The sequence below is a fragment of the Pongo abelii genome, chromosome 19 (assembly GCF_028885655.2).
Source record: "Pongo abelii isolate AG06213 chromosome 19, NHGRI_mPonAbe1-v2.0_pri, whole genome shotgun sequence".
Classification (NCBI taxonomy): domain Eukaryota; kingdom Metazoa; phylum Chordata; class Mammalia; order Primates; family Hominidae; genus Pongo; species Pongo abelii.
This window is the reverse complement of record NC_072004.2, coordinates 81,315,617-81,330,849: the sequence shown is the minus strand read 5'-3', so window position 1 is coordinate 81,330,849 and position 15,233 is coordinate 81,315,617. Positions and strand designations below refer to the sequence as shown.

Here is a 15,233-nt window from a genome sequence, read left to right as displayed (position 1 = left end):
CAGAATATTTAGGTTTTGTCATTTTACAAGAATAACATAAAATTCCTTATTATTTACTGATATAATACTACATCTGTAATGAAATATATTAGTGAGTACGTATGTAAACGCTGCATATATGATGTACAATTTATAAATGGAAGTTTTAATCATTTGTTTGTTAAATATAGGGACATAAACGAAAATAGCATCATATGTGGGATTTATTTTGAAGTTTAAAGAATTTAAAGATTTTAAAGGAATTTTTCTTCACCATAAACCATGACTGCTTTATCTTTAAGGATAATTTTCTCAATATTTTGTGAGTTTACCGTAGAAGTATTACTTGCTTTTGTATTTGATGAGCTAGAGTTTGTTTTATTTATGGACCCATATTACAGACAGAAGTTAGTTTAGCATAAAATTATTATGTAAACTTTAAACTGTTTAAAACTTTCATTAATTTTACTTATATAGCTTTATTTCCTACCTTACACATAAATTTGATCCTCTGAGAATTGTTTCTTATATAGCCTCTTATTTCATTGTTACATTCTTTGTATTCTTTTAGCACTTAAAATTTGTCACAAGATTTCATGTGTACGATATTGCATCATTTTATTTTTCTCCTTATATTTTCATCTTTTTCCTTAGTCAGATTATAGTTTCTGCAAGATAGGAACCATGTCTTGCACTTCTTTTATGTTTTCTATGGTATTTGAGTGAGCAGATCTTAGAATTTGCTGCCAGCACCCTTGTTTCTGCTCCCAGAACAAAACTAACTTACTGAGAATAAAGGCTACAAGGTTGATGCCAGAACTAGTTCTTTTGAATTACAATTCAAATCCAGTTGGCGTCATAGATTTATGGACGTCCTAGCTGACATCCGTATCTTCTTACGAGGTTTTTGAATTGTTTAAGAAGATTCCTCATTTCTATTTATAACTAACATGCTTCAACCAACAGGCATGGTTTTTTAAGACTGGTGTTTGACCCTGGGGGCAAGCTCTCTAGGTAAGCCTACATTGTTGGCAATAAAAGGTCTTTGTCAGAATAGAGTTCTGTAGAACTTCTTTATGCTGTTGTCATACCTGTTTCAAGCTTTTCCCTTAGTAGTGAGAGAATAATTTCTGATTTAGTGTTTTGGGTTATCATAGTTTCATTGAGCTTATGAGAATAATCCATTCCTTGCCTTTTCCATCTTCTAGACACTGCCCCAGTTCCTTGGCTTGTGGCCCTGCATGCATTGATTATGTTGAATCTGTAGATCAATTTGGGAAGTATTACCATATATTTAATATTAAGACCAGTACTAATTTTCATTTTACTGAGCATTTCTTTCTGACTCTTGAAGTATCAAATGTTTAGCTGTCTACAGGGTTTACCATTTTTAAACTAGAATTTAGCAGAGACTACTAGTTTTAGAAGTCAAGTGAAGAAGAGGCCAAAGCAGTTTATTCATCTGTCATGCTTATGAAAGGTATTATTTTAAATATTTTTGACTCATTCAGTTTAATCAGTTTAAGTAACAACCAGCAGCCATGAATATAGGTGATATTGCCTCTTGTGAGTCTTGTTTTCCAGCCCAGCTGGAAAGGGCATGGGGACTCTTCTAGCTGTTTTTCAGACTTGTTTGAAGTTTCTTGTTTTGTGTTGTTTTTCTTGGAGTTTCCAGGGGAGATGCCAAACTGGCAGCAAATGAAGTATACTGTAATGTGAAGCCTTATACATACATGTTGGATTGCAGCCATCTTTATCAAGTGTACTGGGACAGAAATGTGCAAAAGGAAGATTTTCAAATTAAGGTTCACCCGTACATATACATGTTAGCTTGTAAAGCTCAAAAATACTAAACTGTCATCCATTAGTTCCCTACATTTTATTGCCCTTTTTGGAATAATCATGTACTTCAGAACATCCTTTGATCTGAGCTGGCTTGTGGTTATTTAACAATGCAGCTTCTTTTTTCTTTATCCTTTATATACTCAGATGAGGAAAATTTACTGCATTTTATAAATAAATCAGAGCTAAAAAGCAAATTTTCTTTCCACCTTTTTATCTTCACGGAGGCCCAGCTTTAAGGCATTTGAGTGATGCATTTCTACTTGGCCCCACAACTAGTTCCACTAGAAAAAAAAAATCTTCAAAGTCCTTTTTTCCTCCTTCTTGCAGGATGCACTGTTGGGATCACGGTAAAAAGGAGCACTGTTTCTGTGATAGGAGCAGACCTTTGTCTGTTTCAAAGCTTCAACATTTCACTTCTGCTTCATTACCATGTAGAAATTCAAATGGATCTCTCCTTAAAATGATTATCACCTCTTTATTTGAATTGACAGATTCAATTTATATTAAGACAGAGGGGCCAGGTACAGCAGCTTATGCCTGTAATCCCAGCTCTTTAGGAGGCTGAGGTGGGTGGATCACTTGAGTCCAGGAGTTCGAGACCAGCCTGGGCAACTTGACAAAACCCCATTTCTACAAAAAAGAAGAAAATTAGCCAGGGGTGGTGGCTTGCACCTATATTCCCAGAGGCTGAGGTGGGAGGATCACCTGAGTCCAGGAGTTCAAGGCTGCAGTGAGTCCTGATTGTGCCACTGCACTCCAGCCTGGGCGACAGAGCAATACCCTGTCTCAAAAAAAAAAAAAAAAAAAAAAAAGGGCAGAAGGTTTCTAAATATTAGTGGAGTTCAATGTATTCATTATGGTTTTACTGGACAAGAACATTGAATTACATTGAATGAAGCCACTTTTGATATTTAGTGTTACTATTAGATTAATTCGGACAGTATGGTGGGACTGGAAACTAGATTTTACATATTTCCCTGTGCTTATAATTGAGTATAAAATAATATTTGCTATTTGTAAATCAGGGTAGAAATGATCAATTAAAAACAATGTGCCTTATTGTGCAAAGTTTTCACATTTTAAAATGGCCTCTAATTATCTGATGGATAGCTACAGTTTATGACTTTGATTGATGTGGTCATAAATTAGTTATAAAGTAAATGAACTAAGCTTAGTAGGTAAGAATGACATGTTATAGAGAAAAAGATTTGTCCTATTAAATTAAAAGTGTTTAACTAAATAGTTCATGTGAATTATTGCACAAATAATATAAAAAACTGACTTTCAACATAGGACAAAGTTGCTATTTCAGCTATAGGCCATATATTTTTATAAAATGTGTTATCTTTCTTTTGGCTATTTAATGTTCCATAATTAAAAAGTAAGTGATATATAAACTTTTAAGGTTTTCAAATCATGTTGAATGTACTTTCTTTTGTATTTATATACGAACTGGCCAAAGGTAATCCTCTGATAAATGTTAATCTTAATTATAAAATAGTCTTTCCAAGTGCTTTAAGAAGGGCCTCAAAAATTAAAGAGGAACATTAACTAGTCACTATAATCTCTGAAACAGTCATTGCACTGCCTAACCCCAGTGCCTTGTAAACAGTGCCACCATTCATCAATTACAGCACCCTTTCCCTCTGAGCTTGCTCTCAGAATCCTTTAAATAGAACATTCCAGCAGCCCCTTCCAGTCATTTGGGACCACCACACCAGAGAACATCTATTTGCCAATCAACGTCTAGACCAAGGTACCCAATAACAATTTATGTGACTTTATGTTGTTCCCATGTGCTGTTTTAGTATTTAGATATTTTTATATTCAAACAAATTATTCAACATTTGTAGCAGGGAAATCCTACATACAACTTAAAGCCTCCTGTTCTTGCACAGAATAATATAGAAAGAGTGAAAATGCACCAGAACAATTTAAAATTCTCTATAGCCATCAGAGTGCTCAGCCTTTCATATAGTAGTGCCCCTGAAATCAGCTTTCAGTATGATATCCAGTTATTAATCACCGTTATCTTTGAGCTAATATTCACATTAGGTGGCAAAAAAGCCTCACTAATGTTAGGACCTTAGAACTTAACAGCCAGTTAACATTAAGGCCATTTTGCTTTAACAACATGTAAGAAACATGGTGAACAACAAGATATTCAGGTCCCAGTTCATTAAAGTTGACAAGTTGAAGAATAGCTTTTAAAAACTCCCAGAATCCTGTACCCCATTGCTGCAAAATGCAGTTACTGAGAGCCACGTGTGGCATGCCCATGACCTGGAATGGCTTAACTGCAAAATGCAGTCACTGAGAGCCACATCTGGCATGCATCATGACCTGGAATGGCTTAACTGTCATGCAGGGCATCACACACCTTGGGGCAGTATTAAACTCTGTAAGTCATAAAAATGGTGGCTACATCTGTAAAACAGACACATAAAGGAACAGGGATTAGTGGAAAAACTGTTACATTTATCATGGGATTGCAATGATTATTGTCACCTTCAGGTAGATGGATACATGGGATATGAAGAGATAAATAGACACAAGGTGGTGTTTAAAATGACAAATAAACATGCACGATATGGTCTTTCAGCCTGTCAACAAAAATGTGCCTATTTGCGGATCCCAAATACAGGGGTGGGGATGGGATATGGGTGCGAGGAGAGAACACACACACACACACACACACACACACACACACACACACACACTGCTGTCTATCTACATCTATATCTATACTGATATCTATATATCTGTATTGATGATAACCTCATTATAAAGGGACAAGAGAGTCTTGCTGAAGTAGAAATTAGGTGACATGTTTTTTCTTATCAGTCTTTTGACCACTTAAGCTTTGAAAGAGGTTTTCAATTTGTTGGGGGGGGGGGAGAAAGTTTGGTATTTTGATATGTGATATGTATATGATATGTACATTCTTATTGAAAAGCCTAGAAATTTTTGTGTCTTAGAGTGGATTTTAAACTCAGATGAGTAACCTGGAAAAACCCATATAACTTTTTGCCCAAGTCTTAAAAGATTCCATCATCTTGTTTTAGAAATGTCTTTTCTCCCCTTTATGATATTTCTCTAAAATTTGGTTTGAGTGAGTTAAATTACCCACCCCCACCCAGCATCCTTCAGTGTTACAGCTAATAGTAAGAACATATTTTATATGTGTGTAAGCTTTCCCATTTAGGGAAGGTGAGCTAAGTTAATCTTACCTGTGGCATCTGGAAAATCAGGAAAGCAGTGTGGCATAGCAGCCAACAACAGAAACTCTAGAAGCACACTGTCAGGACTGGAATCCTGGCTTGACCTGTTGTTACTCTAGGTGTGTAACCTTGGAAGTATTCTCTAAACCCTAGTTTCCTGTTCCGTGTAAGTAAGGATGTAATAACACTTATACTGGTTTACTGTGAGAATAAATGAGAGAAGACATAAAATTCTGTATTAGTCCATTTTCACACTGCTGATAAAGACATACCGGAGACTGGGCAATTTTCAAAAGAGGTTTAATGGACTTACAGTTCCACATGGCTGGGGAGGCCTCACAATCATGGTGGAAGGCAAGGAGGAGCAAGTCACATCTTACATGGATGGCGGCAGGCAAAAAGGGAGCTTGTGCAGGGGAACTCCTCTTGTTAAAACCATCAGATCTCATTAGACTTATTCACTATCACGAGAACAGCATGGGAAAGACTTGCCCCCATAATTCAGTTATCTCCCACTGGGTCCCTCCCACAACACGTGGGAATTATGGGAGCTACAAGATTAGATGTGGGTGGGGACACAGAGCCAAACCATATAAAATTCCATTGCACAATGCCCAGCACCTAGTTAGAACTCAAAGTTAACTATTGTTAAATGGCATGCATTTATAAACTGAAGGCTTTAATTTTTTCTTCTATCAACATGCAAAGATTCCTTTTGTTTTGTTGGACCCTTTCAGCTATATAGTTTCCGCCTAAGGTATGAAGAAATGAGATGGTTATCAGTTCTTTTAGGCAATCTGCTGGAAGGCAGTAAAATAATTTTAGGCCATCATGTTTCTCTGTTGCATTGACTTCACTGCAGATTAACTTCTGGTGGACATACATCTTTCTATGTGTACATTTAAAAAAAAAAAAAACGAGATATAATTCACATACCATAAAATTCACTCCTTTAAAGTGTATAGTTTGGTGGATCTTAGTATATTCACAAGGGTGTGCAGCCATCACCACTATCTAATTCCAGAACATTTTCATATTTTCCTCATTTCATATGCCTTAGCAATCACTCCCTATTTCCCCAGCCTCTCAGACCCTAGCAACTACTAAGGTACTTTCTGTCTCTATGGATTTACCTATTCTGGAAATTTCATATAAATGGAATCATACAATATGTAACTTTTTGTGACTGGCTTCTTTCACTTAGCTGGATGTTTTTAAGGTTGATCCATGTTGTAGCAGGTATCAGAACTTCATTCCTTTTTAAGAATAACGAATATCCCATTGGATAGCTATTCCACATTTTGTTTATTCATTTATCACTTGGTGGAGACACATGGTTTTACTCAGTTTTGTTTTTAGGGAAATCTTTGAAAGCAGTTTTGCCTTCATCAGAATACACAATACATGTTTATACCCTTTTTCTCTTGAGACAAATTAGTTTATTGTCAAATTTCTAAAGGGAAGTTTTGTAGGATTTGGATCAAAAAAATTAAAATCTGGATTTTATTTTAGAGGGGGTTAAATATTGTTCTTTCATTCAAGCCTAGCTCTTTTATATTTTAACTCTGAAGCTTCTCTGAACCTTTCTAGGGAAAAAGAGGAGCAGCTAACTCGTGTGACTGAAGTTCAGAGGTTGCAGGCCCAGCAGGCAGATGCCGCTCTGGAAGAGTTTAAGCGGCAGGTGGAACTGAACTCAGAGAAAGTCTATGCTGAAATGAAAGAGCAGGTAAGGAGGCTGCCACACCATCCCTTTTGAAAGTCACTCTCTCAGTAGGAAGGTACATTCTCATCTTAAATATGACAGAAACATTTCGCTTTTTAAAAGAGCTGTATCAAAATTAGCCATACAATTGGGTCAGAGATTCAGAATGAGAAAGAGATGTTACCACTTGATTCATCCTTCAAGCAATGCCAGAATGATCATTTAAAAGTCCTCTGTATAAATGTAGTAATGGCAAGCATGTACCTTGCTTTGGAAGGATAGATAAGCCTAAGAGAAAAATCCCATGATTGATCAGTTTCTTTAGAGCAGGGGCTCCAGTTAACCATGTCTGTGTTTCTTCATTTTCTATAAATAGTGTCTTATTGATCAGCTACAGCAAATTATTTTCAACTGGCAGTTGCGAAGAACAAAGGCTGTCTCCAATTCTTATATAAGATGGGTAGTTTTTTTTTTAGTTTTTAAAGAAAATACAAAATTTGTAAAAGAATAAAGGGAATTATTACAAACACCTGGGTACCCATCGCAAAGATGCAATAATTGTTAACGCGGTTTATATAAACTAAAAAATTCATTTTGTTTTCATGTCTAATCACATTATTCTTTCTTCCCTGGAGAAATCCATTATAATTAATTGAGTGTATACAGTCAGCCCTCTGTATCCATGTGTTTTTGTATCCATGGGTTCTGCCTCCACAGACTCAACCAACCACGGATCGAAAATATTTGGAAAAATTTGACAATGCTCCAAAAAGTAAAACTTGAATTTGCCATGTGCAGAGGACTATGTTGAATCCCTGTGATAGAAGTGACATGTAGATGTTGCATTAGGTGTCGGAAGTAATCTAGCAATGATAAATTACACGGGAGGATGTGCACAGGTTGTATGGAAGTACTAGACCATTTTGTATGAGGAACTTGACTATCTGTGGATTTTGGTATCTGGAGGGGGTTCTGGAACCAATTGCCCATGGATACTGGAGATGGCTGCATTATTTCAGTTTATTTTATATGCATACATAATGCCCATAGATAATATGTATGTATATATTATGTATGCATCAATATGTTATAGGCATAAATGTTTTTTTCTTTTTTAAAAAATTAGATAAATATGAACAAATTTTAAGTACTATTTCTGTTTGCCCTTTTATATCTAATATTATGTATCTGTGTGCTAACCATGTGGTTTTAGTGCAATCTTTTTGACACTAAATTTATTTTATCATATGAATATAGTATATTTTATTTATCAGCTCTCCTACTCAAGCATATTTAGTTTATTTTCAGTTTTTCCTGATTATAAAGAACGTTTCAATACTCACTTATGATTTTACACTATAGTTATCTTCCTTAGGAGTCCCAAGCACACACTGGGTGGGAGAAATGTCCCTAAGGAAGGTTTCATGTTTGAATCTGACTGAGGACTGAGCCCTGTGTTATGGGATCCCTAGGGTGTCGCCTTTTTGGCCAGAAACCTCTGTGGCTAGTGGCACCTTTGCCTGAGTTTTGCTCAGACCCACTGGACTCATTCCACCCACTCAGCCTGACATGCTGCTCTTGGCTCATGCTACTGCCTGGATCCGACACCTGCCACGGGTGAGTCAGGCATGGAGCAGCGAGGGGTATGTGAGCAAGCGTGGGGTCTGGCTGCTGTGCAGTCAGGTATGCCACCTGCTGCAGTGGGTGGGCAGCTCCAGTTGCCAGCATGGGTGTCAGCTCTCTGTGAGGCTGTGGCTGGACCAGGTATACTGCAAGCAGCTTCCACAGCTGTCACTGAGGAGCGTAGTGGCACCTGGAAGCTTGGAGATGCCAGGAACCACAGGAACCCAAAGAGGAAGTCATAGCCCTGGCTCGGGAGCGCCCAGGTCTGGGGTTGTAGCTCTTCTGTCCTTCTCTTTGCCTGCAACAAGGCGAGCAAGGAGCATGTTTCAGCCCTGTTTTTGTTGCAGCTCTTTTAGCCCTGCCATTTGACAGGTCCTGAGTTCTCATCCTGCGACTAGGAAAAATGAGGTATGCAGACAAGTGGAGGGTAAGCAAGACAAAGAGGAGCTTTATTGAGCAATAGAACAGCTCAGAGACTCATTGTGGGTAGCTCCTTTCTGCAGCCAGGGTGTCCCAATGAGTGTTCAGCTCCTAGCAGAGAGGAGACCCTGGAGTGGTAAACCTGTCTCTGCAGACAGGTAGTCCCATCATCTCTGCAGCTCTCAGCAGAGAGGAGGCCCTAGAGTTGGTTACTCCTCTCTGTAGGCAGGTCCTCCTCTCATCTCCCCAGCTCTCAGTAGAGAGGAGGCCATGGAGTGGGTTGCTCCTATCTGCAGCTGGTGGTCCCGATGTCTCTGCAGCCCTCAGCAGAGAGTAGGCCCTGGGATGAGTTGCTCCTCTCTGCAGCTGGTTGTCCTGACATCTGCAGCTCTTAGGAGAGAGGAGGCCCTGGAGTTGGTAGCTCCCCTCTGTAGCTGGTTGTCCCCACATCTGCTCTTCTCTGGCTGAGCCTGGGGCTTTTATGGGCCTCAGAGGGGAGGAAGTGCACACTGATTAGTTCATGGGCGGCCATGGGCAGGCCCAGAAAAGGCACCACGAGTTTCCACTCCAGTCTGTGGGACTTGCAGCCAGGCCTCCAGCCTTCAGGCCCTCCCTGGCCTGAAGGTGAGGCCTCACTAGGGACCCATCCCCTTTTGAGCAGGAGCCTGTCTGTCCCCTGCTGCTGTTCATGGTGCCCAGGCTGTAGGTCTCAAGGGTTGCCTGCAGGCCAGCATTGAGCTGCCATCAGCACCCCCTTGGCTTCCTTCCTATGCTCATTGGCAGCCAAAGTCCAGAGGTGGCTGAGGCAGCAGGGGGCTGGCATGTCAGCACTGCCCTGAGTGTGTGCCCACCTGGCTGGCTGTGACAGCACCCAGGCTCAGCCCTAACTTTGCTCCAACATCGGAGTGGGCAGGGACAGCAAGGAGAAGCCAGACAGCGGGAGCAAGCACTTCTGAGCCAGCTAGGGCAGCAGGGACCTTCCCCAGCCGCCAGGAGTACAGAAATGCCTGGATTCACAGCTGTGGTATGGTAGGCTAAAACTGCACCATTCATGTTACATATAATGTAATGCATGTAATATACATGTATGTAATATGCGTGCAGTAAAAAAAAGTGGTGATTCCATTTTATACACAACCAAGGAGTTTTTTTGCTTACAAAAACAATAGGAAAGCATGTTCTTATATATAAGAGCTCACATAATATATACCACATTTTTCTGGAAAAAATTTGTATGAATACATGAACCAATCCAGAAATGAAGCATAAGACTTCCCACACGTAAGGAAACCATCATATGAAAGGATGAGTAGAGAACCCTGGAGCCCCAAAGAAGTAGAAACAAATTTAAATAATTGTTACAAATCTACTTAAGAATAGAATTCTAATATTAATTGATTTTTTGAAAAGGAAGGTCTATGAAACAGAAAATACAAATGTATTAACAACTTGAATTTATATCCCTAGATTACATTAACAAGGATCAAAAGTAGATGAATAGCGAGAGTTGGAGAAGCAAAGTATACTAAAACTGTTTGTCATAAATATGTGAGACTCATAAGATTCTTAAACTTAGGGAACCGTAGGTAAAAATAATTTTGTAATGTTTAAATATGAGCATTAATAAAACTAACAAGTTGCACATTCTCATAGAAATCTTGAAAAGATAAAAAGCAAAGCTTGAGAGGAGAGGCTGCCAAAGGAACAGAAGCAGAAATACAACAAAATGTCCAAAATAAGATAGAGTATATAATTGTAATAATAAACATTAATAGGTTAAATTTTTCTGGTAAAATGGTATTGATTAGAAGACTCAAATCCATAAATATACTATTTGTAAAAGTTATAACTAAAATAAAGTTAACACAAAAATTAGAATAAATGGATGATGAAAATACATCACTTATATTCAGAAAAAAAGGAAAGTAGGATTGTAACACTATCATACAAATTAGATCAATACAAGTCGATAAACTGGACAAAGGGATATATTTTTGCATGCTAAAGGCAAGAGTACTCAATCAAAATATGAAAAGATGTTAGGAACACATGGAGAAATGGACATAGATAGTCATGGGATGTTTTCATGTATTTTTCTCCATCTCTGACAGGTCAGTGGGTAAAACCCAAATGGGGTGTAACTAACAAATTATATGACAGCTATATTTTGACTTTTTCTTTTTTAGCATTTTATTTTTTTACTTTTACTTTTGTAGACATATGTTTCCATTTTATTCCAGTAAGTACAGTAGTCCCACCTTATCCAGAGTTTCACTTTCCATGGTTTCAGTTACCTTCCATCAACCACAGTCCAAAAATATTAAACGGAAAATTCCAGAAATAAAGAATTCATAAGGTTTACATTGTGCACTGTTCTTAGTAACATGATGAAATCTCATGCCATCCTGCTCTGTCCTACCCAAGGCATGACTCATCCTTTTATCCAGCATATCCATGCTCTATACCCTACCTGCCCTATACAATACAGCTATATAGCAAAAACCATAGTGCATATAGGTTTTGTTACTATCCAAAGTTCAGACATCCACTGAGGGTCTTAGAACATATAAGGAGGGACTACTGTACCTAGGAGTGGAATAGCTGATCAAGTTTAACATTTTTATTTTTATGTATTATTTATTTTTAAATTTTTTATTTTTTTATTTCAATAGGTTTTTGGGGCACAGGTGGTGCTCAGTTACATGAATAATTTCTTTAGTGGTGATTACTGAGATTTTGGTGCAACCATCACCCTAGCAGTATATACTGTATTCAATGTATAGTCTTTTAACCCTCACCTCCCCCACCCAAAGTCTTCCCCCTGAGTCCCCAAAGTCTATTGTATTATTCTTATGCATTTGTGTCCTCATACCTTAGCTCCCACTTATGAGTAAGAACATACGATGTTTGGTTTTCCATTCATTTAGAATAATGGTCTCCAATAACATCCAGGTTGATGTGAATGCCATTATTTTGTTCCTTCTTATGACCAAGTAGTATTCCATGATGTGTGTGTGTGTGTCTGTGTGTGTGTATATATATATGTGTGTGTATATATATATATGTGTATGTGTATATATATATATGTATGTATGTATATATATCACAATTTCTTTGTCCACTCATTGATTTATGGGCATTTGGGCTGGTTCCATATTTTTGCAATTACAAATTGTGCTGCTATAAACATGCGTGTGCAAGTATCTTTTTCATATAATGACTTCTTTTCCTCTGGGTAGACACCTAGAAGTGGGATTGCTGAATCAAACGGTAGATCTACTTTTAGTTCTTTAAGCAATCTCTACAGTGTTTTCCATAGTGGTTGTACTACTTTACATTCCCACCAGTATTTGATATAATTTCAATTTTCTTAAATTTACTGAGACTCGTTTTGTGGCCTATTATGGTCTATCTTGGGGAATGTTCCATGTCCTTCTGAATAGAATGTATATTCTGCAGTTGTTGGGTAGAATGTTCTGTAAATATCTGTTAAGTCCATTTGTTGTAGGGTATAGTTTAAGTTCGTTGTTCTTGTTGACTTTCTGTCTTGATGACCTGTGTAGTGCTGTCAGTGGAATATTAAACTCCCCCACTATTATTGCGTGGCCACCTGTCTCATTTCTTAGGTCTAGTAGTAATTGTTTTATACATTTGGGAGCTCCAGTGTTAGGTGCTTCATATTTAGAATTGTGATATTTTCCTGTTGGACTAGTCCTTTTTCCATTATATGATGTCCCTGTTTGTCTTCTTTAACTGCGGTTGCTTTAAAGTTTGTTTTGTCTGATATAAGAATAGCTACTCCTGCTCACTTTTGGTGTTTATTTACGTGGAATATCTTTTTCTACCCCTTTACTGTAAGTTTATGTGAGTCCTTATGTGTTAGGTGAGTCTACTGACGACAGCAGAAATTTGATTGGTGAATTCTTATCGATTCTGCCATTCTGTATCTTTTAGGAGGAGCATTTAGGCCATTTACATTCAATGTTAGTATTGAGATGTGAGATATTATTCTATTCATTGTGCTATTTGTTGCCTGAATACCTACTGTTTTTTTTTTTTCATTATGTTATTGTTATATAGGTCCTGTGAGATTTATGCTTTGGTGTATTTAGAGGATTTGTTTGAAGATTTAGAGCTCCTTTTAGCAGTTCATGTAGTGGTGGCTTTGTAGTGGTGAGTTCTGTCTGCATTTGTTTTCTGGAAAAGACTATATCTTTCCTTCATTTATAAAGCTTAGTTTTGCTGGATACAAAATTCTTGGCTAATAATTGTTTTGTTTAAGGAAACTAAAAGTATGACCCCACTCCTTTCTAGCTTTTAGGGTTTCTGCCAAGAAGTCTGCTGTTAATTTGATAGGTTTACCTTTCTAGGCTACCTGATGCTTTTGGCTCACAGCCCTTAAGATTCTTTCCTTTGTCTTGACTTTAGATAACCTGATGACTATGTGCCTAGGTGATGATCTTTTTGTGATGAATTTCCCACGTGTTCTTTGTGCTTCTTGTATTTGCATGTCTAGGTCTCTAGCAAGGCTGGGGAAGTTTTCCTCAATTATTCCCTCAAATATGTTTTCCAAACTTTTAGATTTCTCATCTTCCACAGGAACACCAATTATTCTTAGGTTTGGATGTTTAACTTAGTCCCAAACTTCTAGGAGGCTTTGTTCATTTTTAAAAAATCTGTTTTTTTTCATCTTTGATGGATTGGGTTAATTTGAAAGCCTTGTCTTCGAGCTCTGTGGTTCTTTTTTTTTGCTTGTTCAATTCTATTACTGAGATTTTCCAGTGCATTTTGCATTTCTCTGAGTGTGTCCTTGATTTCCAGACATTATGATTGTTTTTTATGTATGCTGTCTATTTCACTGAAGAACTCTTCTTTTGTATTCTGTATCATGTTTTTGATTTCTTTATGTTGGGCCTCACCTTTCTCTGATGCCTCCTTGATTTGCTTAATAATTGACCTTCTGAATTCTTTTTCTGGCAATTCAGAGATTTCATCTTGGCTTGGATCCATTGCTGGTGAGCTGGTATGATCTCTCGGAGGTGTTGAAGAACCTTGTTTTGTCATATTACCAGAATTTTTTTTCTGGTTCCTTCTTATTTGGGTAGACTGTCAGAGGGAAGATCTGGGGTTTGCTGCTGTTCAGATTCTTTTATCCCATGGGGTGCTCCCTTGATGTGGTGTTCTCCCCCTTCCCCTAGGAATGAGGCTTCCTAAGAGCGGAGCTGTAGTGATTGTTTTTGTTTTTCTGGGTCTAGCCACCCAGTGGAGCTACCAGGCTGTGGGCTGGTACTGGGGAGTGTCTGCAAAGAGTCCTGTGATGTGATCTGTCTTTACGTCTTGTAGCGTGGATACCAGTTCCTGCTCTGATGGAAATAGCAGGGGAGTGAAGTGGACTCTGTGAGGGTTCTTGGTTGTGTTTTGGTTTAGTGCGCTGGTTTTGTGTTGTTTGGCCTCCAGCCGAGAGGTGGCACTTCAAGAGTGCATCAGCTGTGGTCCTATAGGGAGGATACAAACTTGCCCTAGGGACTCAGGCTTAAGTATTCAGTTTTCTCAGGCAGCGGGCAGGGCCATAGAGCTCACAAAAGAATATGATTTTTGTCTTCTGATACCAGGGTAGGCAGAGAAAGACCACCGGGTGGGGGCGGCAATAGGCACGTCGGAGCTCAGCCTCTCCTTGTGTGGGGCTGGCTGTTACTGCTGTGGGGGATGGGACTGTGGTTCCCAGTCGAGTGGAGTTATATTTCCAGGGGGATTATGGCTGCCTCTCCTGAGCCATACAGGTCACCAGGGAAGTAGGGGAAGGCCAGCAGTCACAGGCCTCACCCTGCTCCCACACAGCCCTCAGTCCTAAAGGCCTGTCTAACTTCCACTGTGCCCTTCCAACAGCACGGAGTCTATTTCCAGGCAGCTGGCAATCAGGGCTGAAAACTTGCCCCAGACCACGAGCCTCCCATTGAGAAAGCAAGCAGACTCTCAGTTTTTTGTTGTCTCAGGGAGCCTGCAGCAGTGATCCAGTTCTTTCACAGGGTCTGTGGATTCTCTCAGCTTTCCTGCTATGTTCCTGCAGTAGTTCTTGGAGCCAAAGTTCACGATGTGAATCTCCATACACTGCTCTGGCCATCGGAGAGGAGCTGCAAGCTAGTCCTGCCTCCTGTCTGCCATCTTAATCTGTATTTCAACTTTCTACCATTTGACACAACATATTAAATCTCTGTTCTCATAAAACAGTTAAAAGACTTAGTAGACTGTATGGGAACCCTCAGTATATTTCTAAAACTTAACATGTCTGAGAACACATATTTCTTACCACAATGCAATAAAACTGGAAATTAAATTTCAGTTAAGATTGCTATATTGGACTTCACCAAAACTAAAAACTTTTGCTCTTTGAAAGACATAATTAAAAAAACAAAAACAAGGCAAACCAGAAAATGGAAGACAAG

General features: G+C 38.6%; 1 protein-coding gene across 50 annotated transcripts in view; it reads left to right on the top strand.

Annotated features, from left to right (window-relative positions):
* Positions 1 to 15,233, top strand: part of CEP112 (centrosomal protein 112) — a 599,014-nt gene that overhangs the window by 237,702 nt on the left and 346,079 nt on the right. For all 50 annotated transcript variants that reach the window (XR_010138342.1, XM_024234943.3, XM_054537262.2 and 47 more), the window contains one exon: positions 6,636 to 6,771. Coding sequence is in view for 49 of the 50 variants with exons in the window: in XM_024234943.3 (XP_024090711.1) it covers positions 6,636 to 6,771 (136 nt within the window). In the remaining variant the exon portion in view is untranslated. The remainder of the gene's footprint in view (positions 1 to 6,635; positions 6,772 to 15,233) is intronic.